The sequence below is a fragment of the Pleurodeles waltl genome, chromosome 3_1 (assembly GCF_031143425.1).
Source record: "Pleurodeles waltl isolate 20211129_DDA chromosome 3_1, aPleWal1.hap1.20221129, whole genome shotgun sequence".
Classification (NCBI taxonomy): domain Eukaryota; kingdom Metazoa; phylum Chordata; class Amphibia; order Caudata; family Salamandridae; genus Pleurodeles; species Pleurodeles waltl.
This window is the reverse complement of record NC_090440.1, coordinates 1,838,840,338-1,838,865,212: the sequence shown is the minus strand read 5'-3', so window position 1 is coordinate 1,838,865,212 and position 24,875 is coordinate 1,838,840,338. Positions and strand designations below refer to the sequence as shown.

Below are 24,875 nucleotides of genomic sequence, written 5' to 3'. Positions count from 1 at the left end.
AGGGGGGAGGTGTGAAGCACCTCCACCCAGAGCAGGCTTTGTTTCTGTCCTCAGAGAGCACAAAGGCTCTCACCGCATGAGGTCAGACACTCGTCTCTCAGCAGCAGGCTGGCACAGACCAGTCAGTCCTACACTGAACAATTGGGTAAAATACAGGGGGCATCTCTAAGATGCTCTCTGTGTGCATTTTTTAATAAATCCAACACTGGCATCAGTGTGGGTTTATTATCCTGAGAAGTTTGATACTAAACTTCCCAGTATTCAGTGTAGCCATTATGGAGCTGTGGAGTTCGTGTTTGACAGACTCCCAGACCATATACTCTTATGGCTACCCTGCACTTGCAATGTCTAAGGTTTTGCTTAGACACTGTAGGGGCATAGTGCTCATGCACTGGTGCCCTCACCTATGGTATAGTGCACCCTGCCTTAGGGCTGTAAGGCCTACTAGAGGGGTGACTTATCTATACTGCATAGGCAGTGTGAGGTTGGCATGGCACCCTGAGGGGAGTGCCATGTCGACTTACTCGTTTTGTTCTCATCAGCACACACAAGCTGGCAAGCAGTGTGTCTGTGCTGAGTGAGGGGTCCCCAGGGTGGCATAAGACATGCTGCAGCCCTTAGAGACCTTCCCTGGCATCAGGGCCCTTGGTACCAGGGGGTACCAGTTACAAGGGACTTACCTGGGTGCCAGGGGTGTGCCAATTGTGGAATCAAAAGCACATTTTAGGTGAAAGAACACTGGTGCTGGGGCCTGGTTAGCAGGGTTCCAGCACACTTCTCAGTCAAGTCAGTATCAGGCAAAAAGTGGGGGGTAACTGCAACAGGGAGCCATTTCTTTACAATTAGTATTATCTCTTTTTGCCACTATCTTACCTCTAAGGGGACCCCTTGGACTCTGTGCATACTATCCCTTACTTTGAAATAGTGCATACAGAGCCAACTTCCTACACTTACCTCCCCCAGGAACTGTGAAAATTGCACTGTGTCCACTTTTAAAATAGCTATGTGTTTTATGTAAAAAGTATATATGCTATTGTGATTATTCAAAGTTCCTAAAGTACTTACCTGCAATACCTTTCAAATGAGATATTACATGTAGAATTTGAACCTGTGGTTCTTAAAATAAACTAAGAAAATATATTTTTCTATACAAAAACCTATTGGCCTGGAATTGTCTCTGAGTGTGTGTTCCTCATTTATTGCCTGTGTGTATGTACAACAAATGCTTAACACTACTCTTTTGATTAGCCTACTGCTCGACCACACTACCACAAAATAGAGCATTAGTATTATCTCTTTTTGCCACTATCTTACCTCTAAGGGGAACCCTTGGACTCTGCACTATTTCAAAGTAAGGAATAGTATGCACATACAGAGCCAACTTCCTACAGGCAGCAACGTGGATTTCATTGCAGACGTTCAGCAAACACTATTGACTGGACAGTCTGGTCCTAAGGGATGGGTATTTTGCCCGTTTGGTCGTGCATGACTTCCTAGTATGATCTTGGTTTGCAGACCCACCTCTGGGGATGGTGTTCCTTGGGTATCTATTCTGTGGTAAGAAATCTGCAACTAGAATTCTGTCAGATGAGCAAGTTACTTGCGTTCGGTAAATCATTATCTGGTAGAGACATATTCTAATTGCAAATTCCTTACCAACCCACCCATTCGCCGTGCTCTGCAAACTGATTTCTAGTGACAGGGACTTCCTTTCAGGGCCCTAGTTCTAACTGTTCATCATGGCTTCGTGTTTCTGGCGTGGAAATTCGTGAAAAACTGTCAGCGCATCGGGTGGCATTTATATAGGTCCTGCGAAATCATTCCGGTGCACATGACCACAGAGTGACAAAGGCACTCTCCCCATCTGGCCAGCAACATGCCTCGAGTGTGGCAGGCTGCTAGAACCAGTCAGCCTACACGGGTAGTTGGTTTAGGTTTCCGGGGGTACCTCTAAGGTGCCCTCTGGGGTGTATTTTACAATAAAATGTACACTGGCATCAGTGTGCATTTATTGTGCTGAGAAGTTTGATACCAAACTTCCCAGTTTTCAGTGTAGCCATTATGGAGCTGTGGAGTTCGTTTTTGACAGACTCCCAGACCATATACTCTTATGGCTACCCTGCACTTACAATGTCTAAGGTTTGGCTTAGACACTGTAGGGGCACAATGCTCATGCACTGGTGCCCTCACCTATGGTATAGTGCACCCTGCCTTAGGGCTGTAAGGCCTACTAGAGGGGTGACTTATCTATACTGCATAGGCAGTGTGAGGTTGGCATGGCACCCTGAGGGGAGTGCCATGTCGACTTACTCGTTTTGTTCTCACCAGCACACACAAGCTGGCAAGCAGTGTGTCTGTGCTGAGTGAGGGGTCCCCAGGGTGGCATAAGATATGCTGCAGCCCTTAGAGACCTTCCCTGGCATCAGGGCCCTTGGTACCAGGGGTACCAGTTACAAGGGACTTACCTGGATGCCAGGGTGTGCCAATTGTGGAATCAAAAGTACAGGTTAGGGAAAGAACACTGGTGCTGGGGCCTGGTTAGCAGGCCTCAGCACACTTTCAATTCAAAACATAGCATCAGCAAAGGCAAAAAGTCAGGGGGTAACCATGCCAAGGAGGCATTTCCTTACATATAGGTCCTGCGACATCATTCCGGTGCACATGACAGCTGATGTCGAGCCACCCAACGCCAGCTATCAACACGCAGGGGTACTGCTTGAGAAAAGTCTCCAGATCCAGACTGACGCCTGGGGGGAAATTCTAAGGTGAGGAATCTGCAACTAGACTGTCTCTATCAGTGCGTTACCAGAGGTAAGTAACTTGTTCATTTAGCACATTCAGTGTGAGTCATTCATGCTCTGTTTTTTTTTTGTCTGTTTGTTTATGGAAAGAGCAGGACTTTGAAAATTAGCTCAACCTTACCAATTTTGTTTTGATAAATGTAAGATTTTGCTTTCTAGGACCTGATGACATTCAGCACGGAGTCTCCAGAAGATAGGCTCACTCCATTAAGCAAACAGGTATTTTTTCTGTTTTTTACTCTAACCACTTCAGGTTTGTGAAGATTTGATCTTCACAAGGAAGTTTCCATCTTCTTGTAACAGAATGATTATTTGAGGTCACATCATAAAACTACAGGAGAAGCCTTGTGACTTATTGCTAAAATAGATATTTTATGCATTTAAGTATAGCATGCCATACACATGTAGGTATAGCAAGCTAATAGTGTCAACCATTCAGTAGAAGCCATTGTGCTTTCATGTGCCATTAAATTCTATTAGCTTTGAAGTTTAATTTGTATACTTATTGCAATTACTTTTATTGGGGTACTTATTTTAAAAGCATTGCAGTGGTATATATCGGGTATCCCTCTGTCAAAAATGTCGACTACATGCCTTTAAACAGGCCCATGCTAAAGGTCTATTTTCATTTTTAGTTCCACTTACTTTCTCTGTCACCCCCTAGATTGTTCTGAGACATCCCCTAGCCCTGGCCACCCAACACACCTACTGCCCCTCCCCCAGTACCATTCCTTAACAGCCCCTCACCGACAGCTATTTCCAAGATTTTTTTTTTCATCTTTGATAACAGTAGATTTAAACTCTCTGTGGTTCAGGATTTATTGCTGGAGTTTTCTTCAGTCCAGTTTTCAATGGACTTCAGGAAAATATCAAGTTATGGAAGAAACCTTTTCTTCAGAGAATGTAAGCATTTTGCAGAGCACATTTTACGTGCGGACCCTTACTTGACTTGCGCTTTTACCATGATTGTTCTCAAACAAGTTCTCTTCCATTGCTCTTGCCAGAAATGATAAGAGAGAAGAACTTGGTTAGTTAGCTTTAAATCATTCAGATTGTTAAAGAAAAAAATTAAGACATTTTATAAGGGGCTCCCCTCTGTGAATGCTCCAGTTAGCTATGTCTCTATCTTTTTTTCTCTCTCTCTCTCTCTCTCTCTCTCTCTCTCTCTCTCTCTCTCTCTCTCTCTCTCTCTCTCTCTCTCTCTCTCTCTCTCTGCCTCCTCTCCTTCCTCTTCTTTTCTTCTTCCTGATTCTTCCTTCTAATACATTTTTCTTCCTTCTCTTCCTCAGTCGTCTTTCTTTCTCCTTCTTTTATCTTCCTTATTCTTCTTCCATCGTAGACCATCTTCCTTCTCCTTCTGTCATCTTTCTTAATCTTCCTTCTCCTTCCTTCATTCTTTCTTCTTCCTTCTCCCGGATTCCTCTCCCTTCCTGATTCTTATTCTTCTCCTTTGCCTCCTTCCTTCTTCTCCTTTTCCTCCTTCCTTCTTCTTTTCCACCTTCTTCCTCCTTCTCCTTTTCCACCTTCTTCCTCTTCTCCTTTTCCACCTTCTTCCTCTTCTCCTTTTCCCCCTCCTCCCTTTTCTCCTTTTCACCCTCCTCCCTTTTCTCCTTTTCACCCTCCTCCCTATTTCTCCTTTTCCCCCTCCTCCCTCTTTCTCCTTTTCCCCCTCCTCCCCTCTTTCTCCTTTTCCCCCTCCTCCCTCTTTCTCCTTTTCCCCCTCCTCCCTCTTTCTCCTTTTCCCCCTCCTCCCTCTTTCTCCTTTTCCCCCTCCTCCCTCTTTCTCCTTTTCCCCCTCCTCCCTCTTTCTCCTTTTCCCCCCTCCTCCCTCTTTCTCCTTTTCCCCCTCCTTCTCCTTTTCCCCCTCCTCCCTCCTTCTCCTATCTTCTTGCCCCTTTCGCACCATCTGAAATCTAGTTCGACCTTGAAAAGCTTCAATTGTTGAGTTTATTGTATGCAAAATGGAAGCTAGGAAGGAGTCTTTGGGGAGTACAAGTAGAAGGCAAAAGTACAACCATTGTTCCAAAGTAGGTATTTCCTCCCTTGGGCCAGATTCCATAAACAGACATAACCAGGCATCCTGTTACAGGACTGCATGCACAACCTGATTATGATTGTTATCCTGTAAATCTACAGGAATACAGTAATAATGAGCAACACTATGGTGACTAGACACCTCATTGTGACAGACTTAGAGCGAGTCATCCTCCAGGTATGGTACAGAATTAATTCTCAAGCATATTTAAAGCTGCATATTTTCTTTTCTTTTCAGTTGGCTGCAGAAGAAAGCCTCCCAGTTACTCCGTTTCAGCAACTTTTAGGGAAACCGCGCAAGCAAGAGAAAATGGATTTAGACATGGGAAGGGCTTCCTCACAGAAGGCACAAGGCTCTGTCGCGATTAAAGAGGTATTATTGAGTCCATCTAAGCAACTGCTTATCTTAGGTGAACAGAAATATAAAGTGAATAGCGTGGTGAAGCAAAATACATGTTTTTGGGCATGAATCTCTGTTTTGAGGTACACAGATTAATGTATTGGTCCCGATTAAAGGAGTGTAAAAAGATGTTGAAACAGTGGGCAGCATCTGTGCAATTCATAGTTTCAAATCACATCTCTGTGACAGGGTGGCCAGCAATACAAGCAACAATATGGTGTTAGATTTTTCTGTAATTTCTTGTTTTCACATTACTGTTAACTTTGCTAGATCCTAATCAGTCTTTACTGTACTTGTTGGGAAGAGATACTTATAGTTTGGACCACTACATTAGTTTTTGCACGATTTGTAATGGTGCCACCACAGCTTTCCCTTTAAGTAATGAATCACAACCAATTGTCTTGTTGCGCACTTATGTCAATACTCTTGTTTTAGAAGAAAAGGGGGGGTGGGTTTGTAATGTATGACAAGAAAACCTATCCGCCTTTGAAAATAATGATCTTCAAAATGCTGTTCAGATACCACCAGTTAAAGCACACTTGTTAGTAGAGGCAAGGATTAATGGTTGTAAAAGGCACTCTCTATCATACTGAACCTTGTTTAGGACTGCGACTCAGATATTAGTGTTAATTAACTTTTCATGATGAACCTGTTGGGTGGCTACACAGGTTACAGTTCTTAGTGGTTAATCAAATCTTTTTAATGACTTTCTTCATTCTCAATGAGAAGTGTTATGGATGCGAGAAGTATGTCCTTGCCTGTGGCTTAGTAACAACCTGAAGTCTGAGGGGAAAAAAAAGTAAAGTCATGTGCTCACAAATAAAACATGTTGTTTGCCTTTCAGCTGCTAAACACTCCGGCCCATGTCCTTCCTGCAGCTTCTTTTTTGTGTTCCATGTTCATCAATTCATTGCTGATATCAAAACAAGAGAGGTAAGATACATGTGTTAGTGTGTAACTCATAAATGTTTCTGTGCGTATAGACATATAATCAAATTATAAATGTTTTGCCACACGTTGATACAATTCAGCCCATAATGCTTTGCAAGCATTCTTTTTCAAAGCATGTTTGCCCGTAACTCAGCCTGTGGTGGCTCTAGGACAGTGGGACTATCACCATAATGTTCAGCGTGACACACTTTCTGTTTAGGTCATCTATGAGTCCCGAGTCACCCCCTCCACCCCCCCCCCCCCCCCCCCCCCCCTCCTCTAGGTTAGTGGGGATTCCAAAATAACCCCTCCCACCATGCAGTCCCTTTTTAAGCTTTGTTATGGATGAGAACTTCCGTTTTACAGCTGGGGGAATGTTTGTGTTCTAAGGGCCTAAGTATTGCAGTAGACCTGCTAAGCCTGAAAATGTATAAGGCACTATGCCTTCTAGGGCAGAATATATGGTTGTACTACATTATTTCATACTATTCTATTTTCATATATTTGTCCTCTAGAGGTTAATTATATGGTCTCATGACCATGTTTCTTACAAATGCTGTTCTTATTGTGGTGTTCTCTCGAGGCTGTTCTGAGCATTACAGTCTGCATACTACATGCACTTGGTCGTCCCATAATGCTTTGTAGGGCATTCTTTTACAAAACGTTTTTGCTCATAACTAGCTAAGCCTGTGCTGGTCCTAGGACAATGGGACCACCGACAAAACGTTCACTACAACCTACTCTTTCTGTCTATATCATTTCTGGGTCCCCACAGTAGGTTAGTGGGGACCCCAAAATAACCCCTCCCTCCATTTAGTGTCTTTTTAATCTCTCTCCTGGCTTAAACTCTTGTTTTACAGCTGAGAGTAGTTTGCGTTTCAAGGGCCTTGTTTGTAATGTCATTGCAGGGCGCCTGCTAGCTGTGAAATGCGCTACGCTCCCTTGGGGCAGTGTATGTTTATACTGCAATATTTTCCATCATTTTGTTTTCCTGCTATATTGTAACACGACCATGTTTCTTACAAATGCTGTTTTCATTGTGGTGTCAGCTAGGGCAAGTGGTTCCCAGCCTGGGGTCTGGAGACCTCTGGGGGTCCACAAAGCCTCTTTAGGGGGTGCGCGACTGCTTAGGAAATTATGTAATATTAATAGATCAGGTCCCCAGCTTTCAGTAATGACTCAGTAGGGGACCCCGGATTCCTGTAATGATTAAGTGGGGGTCCCTGGGTTCTAGTGAGGATGAAGAGGGGGTCCACAGAAGTCAAAAGGTTAGGAACCACTGCTCTAGGGGCTTTTCTGAGCAATACAGTCTAATGCCAAACTTTTATTTGTGATAAAGATTTTTATTGGGTTTATATGATAATTTAATGTTTTATTAATTTCTCTTTATTGCAATTATTATGACCATGATTTAGGCCAACTTAACATCCTTATTACACTGACTGTTTGAACACACTAGAAATGTTTGGGTGACCTTTCTAGTTTATTTCTCGTTACTTCTCCATGGCTGTCTTGTTTTGGGAACAGCAACTCTGATGGTGGGGAGTTGAAAGTGATATTCTATTGGAATTGGCATGGCAGATTTAAATTAGGATGCTAAATGGCAGCTTTTTCATTTTTGGCTGCAGATAGAGAAAGAAGGTAAATGGAAGTGCTTTAGTTATTTGCAGGGCCACTGAAATTATGTGGCAGGAAAAGACCAAATTATGAGGCAGGGTTGACCAATTTATGTGGCAAGAAAAATCCAGTTCCGAATTTACGTCAATAGCTAACTCGAGCAAATACAAGACCCATTTCATAGCAAATGCTTGTTAGTACATGAGTGTCACCCTTAAGGTAGGCCTAGGTAGTCTACAGGGCAGGGTGCTGTGTAAATAAGTCAGGACAAATACTTTTTAGTTTTATATGTCCTTGTAGTGAAGAACCCTCAAATTCGTTTTTCACTACTTTGAGACCTACCTCTCCCGTAGTATAACATTGGGGATTCATTATTGCATTTAATAAGCTGTAATCCCAGATTGGGAAGGGGTAGACCTGTCATGTTTTGTAATGATAAGTTCGATGGCATCTGTCGCTGTAGATACGCATGTTCTGCAATAGCTCGCCATCTGGTGTTGGGCCGGAGTGTTACAAGTTGTTTTTCTTCGAAGAAGTCTTTCGAGTCACGGGACCGAGTGACTCCTCCTTTTGTCTCCATTGCGCATGGGCGTCGACTCCATCTTCGATTGTTTTTTTTCCGCCATCGGGTTCGGACGTGTTCCTGTCGCTCCGAGTTTCGGAACAGAAAAAATAGTTAATTTCGGAAGATTTTCGTCGGTATTGTTGCGTTCGGGATCGGCGTACTTAGATTCAACACCGCATCGAAGATCGAAGAGCTCCGGTGCCCTTCGGGGTAGTTTTTCGATCCTCCGTCGGGGCCTGGTCGGCCCGACCGCGTGCTGAGGAACGCCGATGGAACGGACCCCGTTCCGTTTCTGCCCCAAATGCCACAATAAATACCCCTACACAGACCAACACTTGGTCTGCAACCTGTGCCTGTCACCTGAGCACAGCGAAGACACCTGCGAGGCCTGTCGTGCGTTCCGGTCCCGCAAAACACTCCGAGACCGTCGAGCCAGAAGACTTCAAATGGCGTCCGCACCGACAGCCCAACGGGAGTTCGAGGAACAGGAAGAGGAAGGTACCTTCTCGATCCAAGACTCAGACTCCGAAGGTCAGACTCCGAAGGATTCGACGATACACAAACCGTGAGTAAGACGTCGAAAACCACACAAAGAAACATTTACAAGGCCCAGGGGACGCCACTGCCACCAGGCCATGGCTCAACCCATAAAATCGGTGACCCGACCGGTCGGCACCGAAAAAAGGCCCAAACAGTGCCGAGATCGTCCGACTCCGGTCGAGACACCGGCACGCAGCCTTCTCGGGACCGAGAAAGTGCTGGAGACAAGCCTCGACACCGAGATGCCGGTGTGGACACGGCTCGACGCCGAGACAGCGGCACCGAAACCAGATCGACGCCCGAGAGGTTTCGGCCCCGAAAAGGAAAAAAGTCACCTCGGAGCCGAAAAAACACGCAGACAAAGTTTCGATGCCGAAACAAACTGCAAGCGACCCAGCTTCAGGCTCTTATACAGAAGAGCACTCGCTAACCTCCCAAATGCAGAAGCATAGGTTTGAGGAAGAGCTACAAGCAACTGATGCGGACCATACGCAAAAGCGTATCTTCATTCAGCAGGGGACAGGAAAAATAAGCACCCTTCCCCCCATTAGGAGAAAGAGAAGGTTGGAGTTCCAGACGGAACAAGCACCACAACCAAAAGTGGTGAAAAGAGTTACACCACCACCCTCTCCTCCGCCCCGTGATTAACGTTTCACCAGCACAAACGCCATCACACTCCCCAGCTCACACCACCATGAGCCAGGGTGACCAAGACCAGGACGCATGGGACCTATACGACGCCCCAGTGTCAGATAACAGCCCAGAGGCATACCCTACAAAACCATCTCCACCAGAAGACAGCACCGCGTACTCTCAGGTGGTGGCTAGAGCAGCACAATTTCACAACGTAAGCCTCCACTCAGAACAAGTCGAGGATGATTTCTTGTTCAACACACTCTCCTCCACCCACAGCTCCTACCAAAGCCTGCCTATGCTCCTGGTATGCTCCGGCACGCAAAAGACATATTTAAGGACCCGGTCAAAAGTAGGGCAATCACACCAAGGGTGGAAAAAAAGTACAAGGCGCCTCCTACGGACCCAGCTTTCATCACAACACAGCTGCCACCAGACTCTGTTGTTGTAGGAGCAGCTAGGAAAAGGGCCAACTCTCACACATCTGGAGATGCACCACCCCCAGATAAAGAAAGCCGCAAGTTTGATGCAGCTGGTAAGAGAGTCGCAGCACAAGCTGCAAACCAGTGGCGCATCGCGAACTCCCAGGCACTACTTGCGCGCCTATGACAGAGCCCACTGGGACGAGATGCAACATCTCATCGAACATCTGCCCAAAGACTTCCAAAATAGGGCAAAACAAGTGGTTGAGGAGGGACAAGCCATCTCCAACAACCAGATCCGCTCCCTCCATGGACGCTGCAGATACAGCTGCACGGACAATTAATACATCTGTAACTATCAGAAGGCATGCATGGCTCCGAACGTCTGGATTTAAACCAGAGATTCAACAAGCAGTTCTCAATATGCCTTTTAATGAAAAAGAACTGTTCGGATCCAGAAGTGGACACAGCGATTGAGAAACTCAAAAAAGATACGGACACTGCCAAAGCCATGGGCGCACTCTACTCCCCGCAGAGCAGAGGGAATTACAGCTCATTCCGTAAAACGCCCTTTCGAGGGGGGTTTCGGGGTCAAAGCACACAAGCCAGCACCTCACAAGCCACACCGTCCAGTTACCAAGGACAGTATAGAGGAGGTTTTCGGGGACAATATAGAGGAGGGCAATCCCTAGAAATAGAGGAAGATTCCAAAGCCCCAAAACCCCTACTACTAAACAGTGACTCACATGTCACTCACCCCCCTCCCACACAACACCAGTGGGGGGACGAATAGGTCATTATTACAGAGCATGGGACAAAAATCACTACAGACACTTGGGTTCTAGCAATTATCCAACATGGTTACTGCATAGAATTTCTACAGTTCCTCCAAACATACCACCAAAAGCACAAAATTTAACAACACACCATTCCAATCTCCTAGAGATAGAAGTGCAGGCACTATTGCAAAAGAATGCAATCGAATTAGTGCCAAACACACAAATAAACACAGGAGTTTACTCACTGTACTTTCTGATACCAAAGAAGGACAAAACACTGAGACCAATCCTAGACCTCAGAGTAGTCAACACTTTCATCAAATCAGACCACTTCCACATGGTCACACTACAAGAAGTATTGCCATTGCTAAAGCTGCACGACTACATGGCAACTTTAGACCTCAAGGATGCTTATTTCCATATACCAATACACCCATCGCACAGGAAATACCTAAGGTTTGTATTCAAAGGAATACATTACCAATTCAAGGTACTGCCTTTCGGATTAACAACCGCACCAAGAGTCTTTACCAAATGTCTAGCGGTAGTCGCTGCACACATCAGAAGGCAGCAAATACATGTGTTCCCATATCTAGACGACTGGCTAATCAAGGCCCATTCGTTAATAGAGTGCTCAAATCACACAAATCATATCATACAAACCCTCTTCAAACTAGGGTTCACCGTCAATTTCACAAAATCCAAAATTCTGCCACGCAAGGTACAACAATACCTGGGAGCCATAATAGACACATCAAAAGGAGTAGCCACTCCAAGTCCACAAAGAATTCAAAATTTCAACACCATCATACAACGCATGTATCCAACACAAAAGATACAAGCAAAGATGGTATTACAACTCCTAGGCATGATGTCATCATGCATAGCCATTGTCCCAAACGCAAGACTGCACATGAGGCCCTTACAACAATGCCTAGCATCACAGTGGTCTCAAGCACAGGGTCACCTTCTAGATCTGGTGTTAATAGACCGCCAAACTTACCTCTCGCTTCTGTGGTGGAACAACATAAATTTAAACAAGGGGCGGCCTTTCCAAGACCCAGTGCCACAATACGTAATAACAACAGATGCTTCCATGACAGGGTGGGGAGCACACCTCGATCAACACAGCATACAAGGACAATGGAACGTACATCAAACAAAACTGCATATCAATCACCTAGAACTTCTTGCAGTTTTTCAAGCACTAAAAGCTTTCCAACCAATAATAGTTCACAAATACATTCTCGTCAAAACAGACAACATGACAACAATGTATTATCTAAACAAGCAGGGAGGGACGCACTCCACGCAGTTAAGCCTGTTAGCACAAAAAATTTGGCATTGGGCAATTCACAACCAAATTCGCCTAATTGCACAGTTTATACCAGGGATACAAAATCAACTCGCAGACAATCTCTCTCGAGATCACCAACAGGTCCACGAATGGGAAATTCACCCCCAAATACTGAACACTTATTTCAAACTCTGGGGAACACCTCAGATAGACTTGTTTGCGACAAGGGAGAACGCAAAATGCCAAAACTTCGCATCCAGATACCCACACAAACAATCCCAAGGCAATGCCCTATGGATGAACTGGTCAGGGATATTTGCTTACGCTTTTCCTCCTCTCCCTCTCCTTCCTTACCTGGTAAACAAACTCAGTCAAAGCAAACTCAAACTCATATTGATAGCACCAACTTGGGCAAGGCAACCCTGGTACACAACCCTGCTAGACCTATCAGTGGTACCCTGCATCAAATTGCCCAACAGGCCAGATCTGTTGACACAGCACAACCAAAAGATCAGACACCCAGATCCAGCATCGCTGAATCTAGCAATCTGGCTCCTGAAATCCTAGAATTCGGGCACTTACAACTTACCCAAGAATGTATGGAAGTCATAAAACAAGCAAGAAGGCCATCCACCAGGCACTGCTATGCAAGTAAATGGAAGAGGTTTGTTTGCTACTGCCATATTAATCAAATACAACCATTACACACAACTCCAGAACATGTAGTGGGTTACTTGCTTCACTTACAAAAATCTAACCTAGCTTTCTCTTCCATTAAGATTCACCTTGCAGCAATATCTGCATACCTGCAGACTACCTATTCAACTTCCCTATATAAAATACCAGTCATTAAAGCATTCATGGAGGGCCTTAGGAGAATTATACCACCAAGAACACTACCTGTTCCTTCATGGAACCTAAATGTTGTCCTAACTAGACTTAAGGGTCCACCTTTTGAACCCATGCACTCCTGCGACATACAGTTCCTAACCTGGAAGGTGGCATTTCTCATCGCCATTACTTCCCTGAGAAGAGTAAGCGAGATTCAGGCGTTTACTATACAGGAACCTTTTATACAACTACACAAAAATAAAGTCGTCCTAAGGACCAATCCTAAATTTTTGCCAAAGGTTATTTCACCGTTCCATCTAAATCAAACAGTGGAACTTCCGGTGTTCTTTCCACAGCCAGATACCGTAGCTGAAAGGGCACTACATACATTAGATGTCAAAAGAGCATTAATGTATTACATTGACAGAACAAAGAACATCAGAAAGACTAAACAACTCTTTATTGCATTTCAAAAACCTCATGCAGGAAACCCAATTTCAAAACAAGGTATAGCCAGATGGATAGTTAAATGCATCCAAATCTGCTACCTTAAAGCTAAACGACAGCTGCCCATTACACCAAGGGCACACTCAACCAGAAAGAAAGGTGCTACTATGGCCTTTCTAGGAAACATCCCAATGCAAGAAATATGTAAGGCAGCCACATGGTCTACGCCTCACACATTCACCAAGCACTACTGTGTAGACGTGTTATCCGCACAACAAGCCACAGTAGGTCAAGCTGTATTAAGGACATTATTTCAAACTACTTCCACTCCTACAGGCTGATCCACCGCTTTGGGGAAATAACTGCTTACTAGTCTATTGCAGAACATGCGTATCTACAGCGACAGATGCCATCGAACTGAAAATGTCACTTACCCAGTGTACATCTGTTCGTGGCATCAGTCGCAGTAGATTCGCATGTGCCCACCCGCCTCCCCGGGAGCCTGTAGCAGTTTGAAAGTTACCTTCAATTATTTATATATGTATCATCTCAACCTTAAATAAGTGCATACTTAGTCACTCCATTGCATGGGCACTATTACTACAATTCAACTCCTACCTCACCCTCTGCGGGGAAAAACAATCGAAGATGGAGTCGACGCCCATGCGCAATGGAGACAAAAGGAGGAGTCACTCGGTCCCGTGACTCGAAAGACTTCTTCGAAGAAAAACAACTTGTAACACTCCGGCCCAACACCAGATGGCGAGCTATTGCAGAACATGCGAATCTACTGCGACTGATGCCACGAACAGATGTACACTGGGTAAGTGACATTTTCATTCCTCTTTAATGGTACAGTCTGTTTTATTGTCACAGTTTTGAAACTACAACTTTAAGAAAGTTTGTATTTTCCTGTGTGCCTTCACCCTATCTCTTTTACATATCTGGGTTGGGGGTGGCAGCTGGACTTGTGCGATCCTTCTAGAGAGCCACACACAAAGGGAGCTTAGGTGTGACTGATGGGAGGGAGGGGCTGACACACCTGAATAGGCAGTGTCCTGCCCCCATACAAAAGGCTACATACCAAACCCCCCACATCCCTATTCACCCCACCTCCTCCCTTTACCCCCTGTTGTCAGTCTGGAACCATGGTAGGGAAGACAGGGACTCTGTGCACTTCAAAGATCTCCATGAAGTCTCCCCATTTCACATGCACAGCTGGGTATAATTACTGGGCCTCTGACACCACCACTTAGGTACACTTCTGCACCTGTGGATACTATGCCAGGAAGGACGACTGCTGTGCTGCTACAAGGACTGCTACTCTGCTGGACTGATGTTATGAAATAACTGTTTTCTTGCTGTGCTCACCTGCTGCCACCTTTGCCTGGACGAGAAGGGGTGGACCCACAACACTTGAACCCAGAACCAGAGTGTAAAGAAATGGCTCCCTGTTGCAGTTACCCCCCCACTTTTTGCCTGATACTGATGCTGACTTGACTGAGAAGTGTGCTGGGACCCTGCTAACCAGGCCCCAGCACCAGTGTACCTTCACCTAAAATGTACCATTGTATCCACAATTGGCACACCCTGGCATTCAGATAAGTCCCTTGTAACTGGTACTTCTAGTACCAAGGGCCCTGATGCCAAGAAAGGTCTCTAAGGGCTGCAGCATGTCTTATGCCACCCTAGAGACCCCTCACTCAGCACAGACACACTGCTTACAAGCCTGTGTGTGCTAGTGAGAACAAAATGAGTAAGTCGACATGGCACTCCCCTCAGGGTGCCATGCCAGCCTCTCACTGCCTATGCAGTATAGGTAAGACACCCCTCTAGCAGGCCTTACAGCCCTAAGGCAGGGTGCACTATACCATAGGTGAGGGTACCAGTGCATGAGCACTGTGCCCCTACAGTGTCTAAACAAAACCTTAGACATTGTAAGTGCAGGGTAGCCATAAGAGTATATGGTCTGGGAGTCTGTTTTACACGAACTCCACAGCACCATAATGGCTACACTGAAAACTGGGAAGTTTGGTATCAAACTTCTCAGCACAATAAATGCACACTGATGCCAGTGTACATTTTATTGTAAAATACACCACAGAGGGCACCTTAGAGGTGCCCCCTGAAACTTAACCAACTATCTGTGTAGGCTGACTGGTTCCAGCAGCCTGCCACACTAGAGACATGTTGCTGGCCCCATGGGGAGAGTGCCTTTGTCACTCTGAGGCCAGTAACAAAGCCTGCACTGGGTGGAGATGCTAACACCTCCCCCAGGCAGGAGCTGTAACACCTGGCGGTGAGCCTCAAAGGCTCACCCCTTTGTCACAGCCCAGCAGGGCACTCCAGCTTAGTGGAGTTGCCCGCCCCCTCCGGCCACGGCCCCCACTTTTGGCGGCAAGGCTGGAGGGAACAAAGAAAGCAACAAGGAGGAGTCACTGGCCAGTCAGGACAGCCCCTAAGGTGTCCTGAGCTGAAGTGACTCTAACTTTTAGAAATCCTCCATCTTGCAGATGGAGGATTCCCCCAATAGGGTTAGGATTGTGACCCCCTCCCCTTGGGAGGAGGCACAAAGAGGGTGTACCCACCCTCAGGGCTAGTAGCCATTGGCTACTAACCCCCCAGACCTAAACACGCCCTTAAATTTAGTATTTAAGGGCTACCCTGAACCCTAGAAAATTAGATTCCTGCAACTACAAGAAGAAGGACTGCCCAGCTGAAAACCCCTGCAGCGGAAGACCAGAAGACGACAACTGCCTTGGCTCCAGAAACTCACCGGCCTGTCTCCTGCCTTCCAAAGATCCTGCTCCAGCGACGCCTTCCAAAGGGACCAGCGACCTCGACATCCTCTGAGGACTGCCCCTGCTTCGAAAAGACAAGAAACTCCCGAGGACAGCGGACCTGCTCCAAGAAAAGCTGCAACTTTGTTTCCAGCAGCTTTAAAGAACCCTGCAAGCTCCCCGCAAGAAGCGTGAGACTTGCAACACTGCACCCGGCGACCCCGACTCGGCTGGTGGCGATCCAACACCTCAGGAGGGACCCCAGGACTACTCTGATACTGTGAGTACCAAAACCTGTCCCCCCTGAGCCCCCACAGCGCCGCCTGCAGAGGGAATCCCGAGGCTTCCCCTGACCGCGACTCTTTGAACCTAAAGTCCCGACGCCTGGGAGAGACCCTGCACCCGCAGCCCCCAGGACCTGAAGGACCGGACTTTCACTGGAGAAGTGACCCCCAGGAGTCCCTCTCCCTTGCCCAAGTGGAGGTTTCCCCGAGGAATCCCCCCCTTGCCTGCCTGCAGCGCTGAAGAGATCCCGAGATCTCTCATAGACTAACATTGCGAACCCGACGCCTGTTCCTACACTGCACCCGGCCGCCCCCGCGCTGCTGAGGGTGAAATTTCTGTGTGGACTTGTGTCCCCCCCGGTGCCCTACAAAACCCCCCTGGTCTGCCCTCCGAAGACGCGGGTACTTACCTGCAAGCAGACCGGAACCGGGGCACCCCCTTCTCTCCATTCTAGCCTATGTGTTTTGGGCACCACTTTGAACTCTGCACCTGACCGGCCCTGAGCTGCTGGTGTGGTGACTTTGGGGTTGCTCTGAACCCCCAACGGTGGGCTACCTTGGACCAAGAACTGAACCCTGTAAGTGTCCTACTTACCTGGTAAAACTAACAAAAACTTACCTCCCCCAGGAACTGTGAAAATTGCACTAAGTGTCCACTTTTAAAACAGCTATTTGTCAATAACTTGAAAAGTATACATGCAATTTGGATGATTTGAAGTTCCTAAAGTACTTACCTGCAATACCTTTCGAATGAGATATTACATGTAGAATTTGAACCTGTGGTTCTTAAAATAAACTAAGAAAAGATATTTTTCTATATAAAAACCTATTGGCTGGATTTGTCTCTGAGTGTGTGTACCTCATTTATTGTCTTGTGTATGTACAACAAATGCTTAACACTACTCCTTGGATAAGCCTACTGCTCGACCACACTACCACAAAATAGAGCATTAGTATTATCTATTTTTACCACTATTTTACCTCTAAGGGGAACCCTTGGACTCTGTGCATGCTATTCCTTACTTTGAAATAGCACATACAGAGCCAACTTCCTACACAGAGTGACTCCATGAGCTTGCTGGCTTGCCTCTTAGTCTTCCGAGGTCTCGGGGACACAAGACTGCCAACTCCTCACCTACAGCACCTGAACTTTGTTTGTTGCAAGTCTCACACTGCCAAGTGGTGCCTGTCTAGACATAGGTACTTGGAAGTGGGTATAAAATGCTGCTCCAGTCCAAAATCCATGCATCAATGCCATTGTGCTGCTCGGAACCGGTGCACCAACTCAAACGCATCACCATTGATATAAGGATCAAGAAAACCATATCGCCGTTGATGCCAGTGCCTCACTGCTGCTGCGAGGTTTGGGAACACCGCAATGCCAACCGCGTGACACATAATCTACATTCATGATGCATCTCTGACATTACTGAGCTTGGAACCGAGGCATCACCTACATCTGCGAGACTGGTGCCGATTCATCGCCTCCTTTGTTCCTCGGATCTTGCTCTCGCCTTTGATGCAACCGCAAACCAAGGTACTGTTTTCAGTGGGCCAAGGCTGGTCTGTGTGTCTAACCCTGCTCTCCATCGTGGTTGGTCTGACTCTACAGATTTGACATGTTCTAGCATGGCCAAATAGCTCTGGTTGGCACTTTATGCTTTTAGGCAATACAACTTACTACTTTACAAATTCATGTCTTAAGTTATACTAATTGGGTTTTTGTCACTTTTGGTCTTCTTTTCTTCATTAAATTTAGTTCTAATATTCTAACCCGATGTGGTCTCTGCGTTTTCAATGGTTTACTGTTCGAAGTGTTGCACAAATGCCTAACTCATTGCTCTTAAATTAAGCCAGACTGCTCTGTGCCAAGCTACCAGAGGGTAAGTAAGCACAGGCTAATTTAGTGTGTTTGTGACTTACCCTGATTAGGATTGTGGTTCCCGCTTAGACAGGGTTTATACCTCTGAGAGCTAGAAACCCAAATGTAGGAAGTTGGCTCTGTATGCACTATTTCAAGGCAAGGAATAGTATGCACAGAGTCCAAGGGTTCCCCTTAGAGGTAAGATAGTGGCAAAAAGAGATAATACCAATGCTCTATTTTGTGGTAGTGTGGTCGAGCAGTAGGCTTATCAAAGGAGTAGTGTTAAGCATTTGTTGTACAAACACAGGCAATAAATGAGGAACTCAGACAAATCCAGCCCAATAGGTTTTTGTATAGAAAAATATATTTTCTTAGTTTATCTTAAGAACCACAGGTTCAAGATTTCCATGTAATACTTCAAATGAAAGGTATTTCAGGTAGGTACTTTAGGAACTTTGAATTAGCAAAATAGCATATACAGTTTTCACATAAATCACATATAGCTATTTTAAAACTAGACAGTGCAATTTTCAACAGGTCCTGGGGGGAGTAAGGGTTTGTTAGTTTTTGCAGGTAAGTAAACCACCTACGGGGTTCAAGTTTGGGTCCAAGGTAGCCCACCGTTGGGGGTTCAGAGCAACCCCAAAGTTACCACACAAGCAGCTCAGGGCCAGTCAGGTGCAGAGGTCAAAGTGGTGCCCAAAACGCATAGGCTTCAATGGAGAAGGGGGTGCCCCGGTTCCAGTCTGCCAGCAGGTAAGTACCCGTGTCTTCGGAGGGCAGACCAGGGGGGTTTTGTAGGGCACCGGGGGGGGACACAAGTCCACACAGAACCTCCCGTGCTGCTGAGGGTGTACTTTTTGTGCTGACTTGTGTCCGTCCTTCTCCCCCCCCCCTCCCCTCCTCTTGTCCCCCCCCCCAGTGCCCTTCAAAACCCCCCTGGTCTGCCCTCCGAAGACGCAGGTACTACTTACCTGCTGGCAGACTGGAACCGGGGCACCCCCTTCTCCATTGAAGCCTATGCGTTTTGGGCACCACTTTGACCTCTGCACCTGACCGGCCCTGAGGTGCTGGTGTAACTTTGGGGTTGCTCTGAACCCCCAACGGTGGGCTACCTTGGACCCAAACTTGAACCCCGTAGGTGGTTTACTTACCTGCAAAAACTAACTAACTCTTACTCCCCCCAGGAACTGTTGAAAATTGCACTAAGTGTCTAGTTTTAAAATAGCTATATGTGATTTATTTGAAAACTGTGTATGCTATTTTGATTAGGAACTTTGAATAAAGTACCTACCTGCAATACCTTTCACTTAAAGTATTACATGTAAAATTTAAACCTGTGGTTCTTAAAATAAACTAAGAAAATATATTTTTCTATACAAAAACCTATTGGCCTGGATTTGTCTCTGAGTGTGTGTTTCTCATTTATTGCTTGTGTGTACAACAAGTGCTTAACACTAATCCCTTGATAAGCCTACTGCTCGACCACACTACCACAAAATAGAGCATTAGTATTATCTCTTTTTGCCACTATCTTACCTCTAAGGGGAACCCTTGCACTCTGTGCATACTATTCCTTACTTTGAAATAGTGCATACAGAGCCAACTTCCTACACTGGGGAAAGCGTCACTGGAGCAGTGTCTTTAGAAGTGGGGAGACAGGCCGGTAGAGCTGGGGCCAAAGCAGTTGGTGTCTCCGTCTTCTCTGCAGGGTTTTTCAGCTTAGCAGTCCTCTTCTTCTTAGGTTGCAGGAATCTGAGTTCCTAGGGTCTGGGGAGCCCCTAAATACTAAATTTAAGGGTGTGTTTAGGTCTGGGGGGTTAGTAGCCAATGGCTACTAGCCCTGAGGGTGGGTACACCCTCTTTGTGCCTCCTCCCAAGGGGAGGGAGTCACATTCCTATCCCTATTGGGGGAATCCTCCATCTGCAAGATGGAGTATGTAAAGAAATGGCTCCCTGTTGCAGTTACCCCACACTTTTTGCCTGATACTGATGCTGACTTGACTGAGAAGTGTGCTGGGACCCTGCTAACCAGGCCCCAGCACCAGTGTTCTTTCACCTAAAATGTACTGTTGTCTCCACAATTGGCACAACCCTGGCACCCAGGTAAGTCCCTTGTAAGTGGTACTCCTGGTACCAAGGGCCCTGATGCCAGGGAAGGTCTCTAAGGGCTGCAGCATGTCTTATGCCACCCTAGGGACCCCTCACTCAGCACAGACACACTGCTTGCCAGCTTGTGTGTGCTGGTGGGGAGAAAAAGACCAAGTCGACATGGCACTCCCCTCAGGGTGCCATGCCAACCTCACACTGCCTATGGCATAGGTAAGTCACCCCTCTAGCAGGCCTTAAAGCCCTAAGGCAGGGTGCACTATACCACAGGTGAGGGCATAGGTGCATGAGCACTATGCCCCTACAGTGTCTAAGCAAAACCTTAGACATTGTAAGTGCAAGGTAGCCATAAGAGTATACGGTCTGGGAGTCTGTCAAAAACGAACTCCACAGCTCCATAATGGCTACACTGAAAACTGGGAAGTTTAGTATCAAACTTCTCAGAATAATAAACCCACACTGATGCCAGTGTTGGATTTATAAAAAAAATGCACACAGAGGGCATCTTCGAGATGTCCCCTGTATTTTACCCAATTGTTCAGTGCAGGACTGACTGGTCTCGTCCAGCCTGCTGCTGAGAGACGAGTTTCTGACCCCATGCGGTGAGAGCCTTTGTGCTCTCTGAGGACAGAAACAAAGCCTGCTCTGGGTGGAGGTGCTTCACACCTCCCCCCTGCAGGAGCTGTAACAGAGGGGTGACTTATCTATACTGCATAGGTAGTGTGAGGTTGGCATGGCACCCTGAGGGGAGTGCCATGTCGACTTACTCGTTTTGTTCTCATCAGCACACACAAGCTGGCAAGCATTGTGTCTGTGCTGAGTGAGGGGTCCCCAGGGTGGCATAAGATATGCTGCAGCCCTTAGAGACCTTCCCTGGCATCAGGGCCCTTGGTACCAGGGGTACCAGTTACAAGGGACTTACCTGGATGCCAGGGTGTGCCAATTGTGGAATCAAAAGCACATTTTAGGTGAAAGAACACTGGTGCTGGGGCCTGGTTAGCAGGGTCCCAGCACACTTCTCAGTCAAGTCAGCATCAGTATCCGGCAAAAAGTGGGGGGTAACTGCAACAGGGAGCCATTTCTTTACAGTATGTTTCCTAGAAAGGCCATGGTAGCACCTTTCTTTCTAGTGGAGTGTGCCTTTGGTGTAATAGGCAGTTCTCTTTTTGCTTTTATATAACAGGCTTGAATACATTTAACTATCCATCTGGCAATGCCTTGATTGGATATTGGATTCCCTGTATGAGGTTTTTGGAAAGCAACAAACAATTGTTTTGCGAATTTGTTTTGTTCTATCAATGTAGTACATTAGTGCCCTTTTGATGTCTAATGTATGTAATGCTCTATCAGCTACAGAATCTGGTTCAGGAAAGAACACTGGGAGTTCCACTGTTTGATTTAAGTGGAACGGTGATATGACTTTAGGTAAGAATTTAGGATTTGTTTGTAGAACTACTTTATGTTTGTGTATTTGTATAAAGGGTTCTTGTATGGTAAAGGCTTGTATTTCACTTACTCTTCTGAGAGATGTGATAGCTATTAGAAATGCTACTTTCCATGTTAAGTACTGTATCTCACATGAGTGCATGGGTTCAAATGGTGGACCCATGAGTCATGTTAATACGATGTTGAGGTTCCACAAAGGAACTGGTGGTGTTCTTAGTGGGATAATCCTTTTCAGACCCTCCATAAATGCTTTTATGACTGGGATTCTGAATAATGAAGTTGAGTGCGTAATTTGCAGATAAGCTGAAATTGCAGTGAGATGTATTTTAATGGATGAAAAAAGCTAACTTGGACTTTTGTAAGTGTAGTAGGTAGCTTACAATGTTTTTAGCAGATGCGTGTAATGGTTGAATTTGATTATTATGGCAGTAATAAACAAATCTTTTCCACTTATTTGCGTAGCAATGTCTTGTGGTTGGTTTCCTAGCTTGTTTTAGGACCTCCATGCATTCTTGTGTAAGGTCTAGGTGTCCGAATTCTAAGATTTCAGGAGCCAAATTGCTAGATTGAGCGATGCTGGATTCGTGTGTCGGATCTGTTGTTTGTGTTGAGTTAACAGATCTGGTCTGTTTGGCAGTTTGATATGAGGCACTACTGAGAGGTCTAGTAGTGTTGTGTACCAAGGTTGTCGTGCCCAAGTTGGTGCTATTAATATGAGTTTGAGTTTGTTTCGACTCAATTTGTTTACTAGATACGGAAGGAGAGGGGGAAAAGCGTATGCAAATATCCCTGACCAACTCATCCATAACGCATTGCCTTGAGAGTGAGCCTGTGGGTACCTGGATGCAAAGTTTTGGCATTTTGCGTTTTCTTTTGTTGCAAATAGGTCTATTTGCTGTGTTTCCCATCCTTGGAAGTAAGTTTTTAGTATTTGGGGATGAATTTCCCATTCGTGGATCTGTTGGTGATCCCGAGAGAGATTGTCGGCTAACTGATTTTGAATTCCTGGTATGAACTGCGCTATTAGGCGAATGTGGTTGTGAATCACCCAATGCCATATCTTTTGAGCTAAGAGACACAATTGTGTCGAGTGTGTCCCTCCCGGTTTGTTCAGATAATACATTGTTGTCATGTTGTCTGTTTTGACAAGAATGTGTTTGTGGGTTATTATAGGTTGAAATGCTTTCAACGTTAGAAATAGTGCTAGTAGTTCTAAGTGATTTATATGAAGCTGTCTCTGCTGAGTGTCCCATTGTCCTTGGATGCGGTGTTGGTTGAGGTGTGCTCCCCACCCTATCATGGAAGCAACCGTTGTGATTACGTATTGAGGCACTGAGTCTTGAAAAGGCTGCCCTTTGTTTAAGTTTATAGTATTCCACCATTGAAGCGAGGTGTATGTTGGGCGGTCTATCAACACTAGATCTTGAAGTTGACCATGTGCTTGTGACCATTGTGATGCTAGGCACTGTTGTAAGGGCTGCATGTGTAATCTTGCGTTTGGGACAATGGCTATGCATGAGGACATCATGCCTAGTAGTTTCATTACTAATTTTACCTGGAACTTTTGGTTTGGGTGCATGGCCTGTATTACGTTTTGGAATGCCTGTACCCTTTGTGGACTTGGAGTGGCAATCCCTTTTGTTGTGTTGATTGTTGCTCCTCAGTATTGTTGTATTTGACACGGCTGAAGGTGTGATTTATTGTAGCTGAATGAGAAACCTAGCTTGTGAAGGGTTTCTATGACATACTTTGTGGGTTGTGAACACCGTTCTTGCGTATTGGTTTTGATTGACCAATCTTCTAGGTACGGGAACACATGTATTTGCTGCCTTCTGATATGGGCTGCCACTACGGCAAGGCATTTTGTAAAAACTCTTGGCGCTGTTGTTATTCCGAATGGCAACACTTTGAACTGGTAATGTACTCCTTGGATTACAAACCTTAAGTACTTTCTGTGTGAAGGATGTATGGGTATATGGAAATACGCATCCTTGAGGTCTAGTGTTGTCATGTAGTCTTGTTGTTTGAGCAATGGGATCACGTCTTGCAGTGTCACCATGTGAAAGTGATCTGATTTGATGTAAATGTTTAATGTTCTGAGATCTAGGATAGGTCTTAGAGTTTTGTCTTTTTTGGGTATGAGAAAGTACAGGGAGTAAACCCCTGTTCCTTTCTGATGAATTGGTACTAGTTCTATTGCATCTTTTTGCAACACCGCTTGGACCTCCAGTTGTAATAGATCCATGTGTTTGGACATGTGTGTTTTCGGTGGGACCTTTGGAGGGAATTGTAGGAATTCTATGCAATAACCATGTTGGATAATGGCTAGGACCCACGTGTCTTATTTCCTCCCAGTTTTTGTAAAAATTGGTTAGTCTCCCCCCCACTGGTGTTATGTGTTGGGGATTTGTGACGCTGAAGTCACTGTAGGGAACTGTCCCCCTCTGTATTGTCCCCGAAAACGTCCCCTCTGATATAGACTCTGGTAAGTGGGTCTTGTTTGTGAGGTTTCTGTGCTCGGTCCTCGAAACCCCCCTGTAAAGAAATGGCTCCCTGTTGCAGTTACCCCCCACTTTTTGCCTGATACTGATGCTGACTTGACTGAGAAGTGTGCTGGAACCCTGCTAACCAGGCCCCAGCACCAGTGTTCTTTCACCTAAAATGTACCATTGTCTCCACAATTGGCACACCCCTGGCATCCAGGTAAGCCCTTGTAACTGGTACCCCTGGTACCAAGGGCCCTGATGCCAGGGAAGGTCTCTAAGGGCTGCAGCATGTCTTATGCCACCCTAGGGACCCCTCACTCAGCACAGACACACTGCTTACAAGCTTGTGTGTGCTGGTGGGGAGAAAATGACTAAGTCGACATGGCACTCCCCTCAGGGTGCCATGCCAACCTCACACTGCCTATGGCATAGGTAAGTCAACCCTCTAACAGGCCTTACAGCCCTAAGGCAGGGTGCACTATACCACAGGTGAGGGCATATGTGCATGAGCACTATGCCCCTACAGTGTCTAAGCAAAACCTTAGACATTGTAAGTGCAGGGTAGCCATAAGAGTATATGGTCTGGGAGTCTGTCAAAAACTTAACTCCA

At 45.9% G+C, this 24,875-nt stretch overlaps 1 protein-coding gene across 1 annotated transcript in view; it reads left to right on the top strand.

Moving 5' to 3' along the window:
* Nucleotides 1-24,875, top strand: part of WDR75 (WD repeat domain 75) — a 237,055-nt gene that overhangs the window by 184,465 nt on the left and 27,715 nt on the right. The window contains exons 18-20 of the mRNA XM_069225921.1: nucleotides 2,961-3,020; nucleotides 5,074-5,208; nucleotides 6,080-6,168. Of these exons, the coding sequence (XP_069082022.1) occupies nucleotides 2,961-3,020; nucleotides 5,074-5,208; nucleotides 6,080-6,168 (284 nt within the window). The remainder of the gene's footprint in view (nucleotides 1-2,960; nucleotides 3,021-5,073; nucleotides 5,209-6,079; nucleotides 6,169-24,875) is intronic.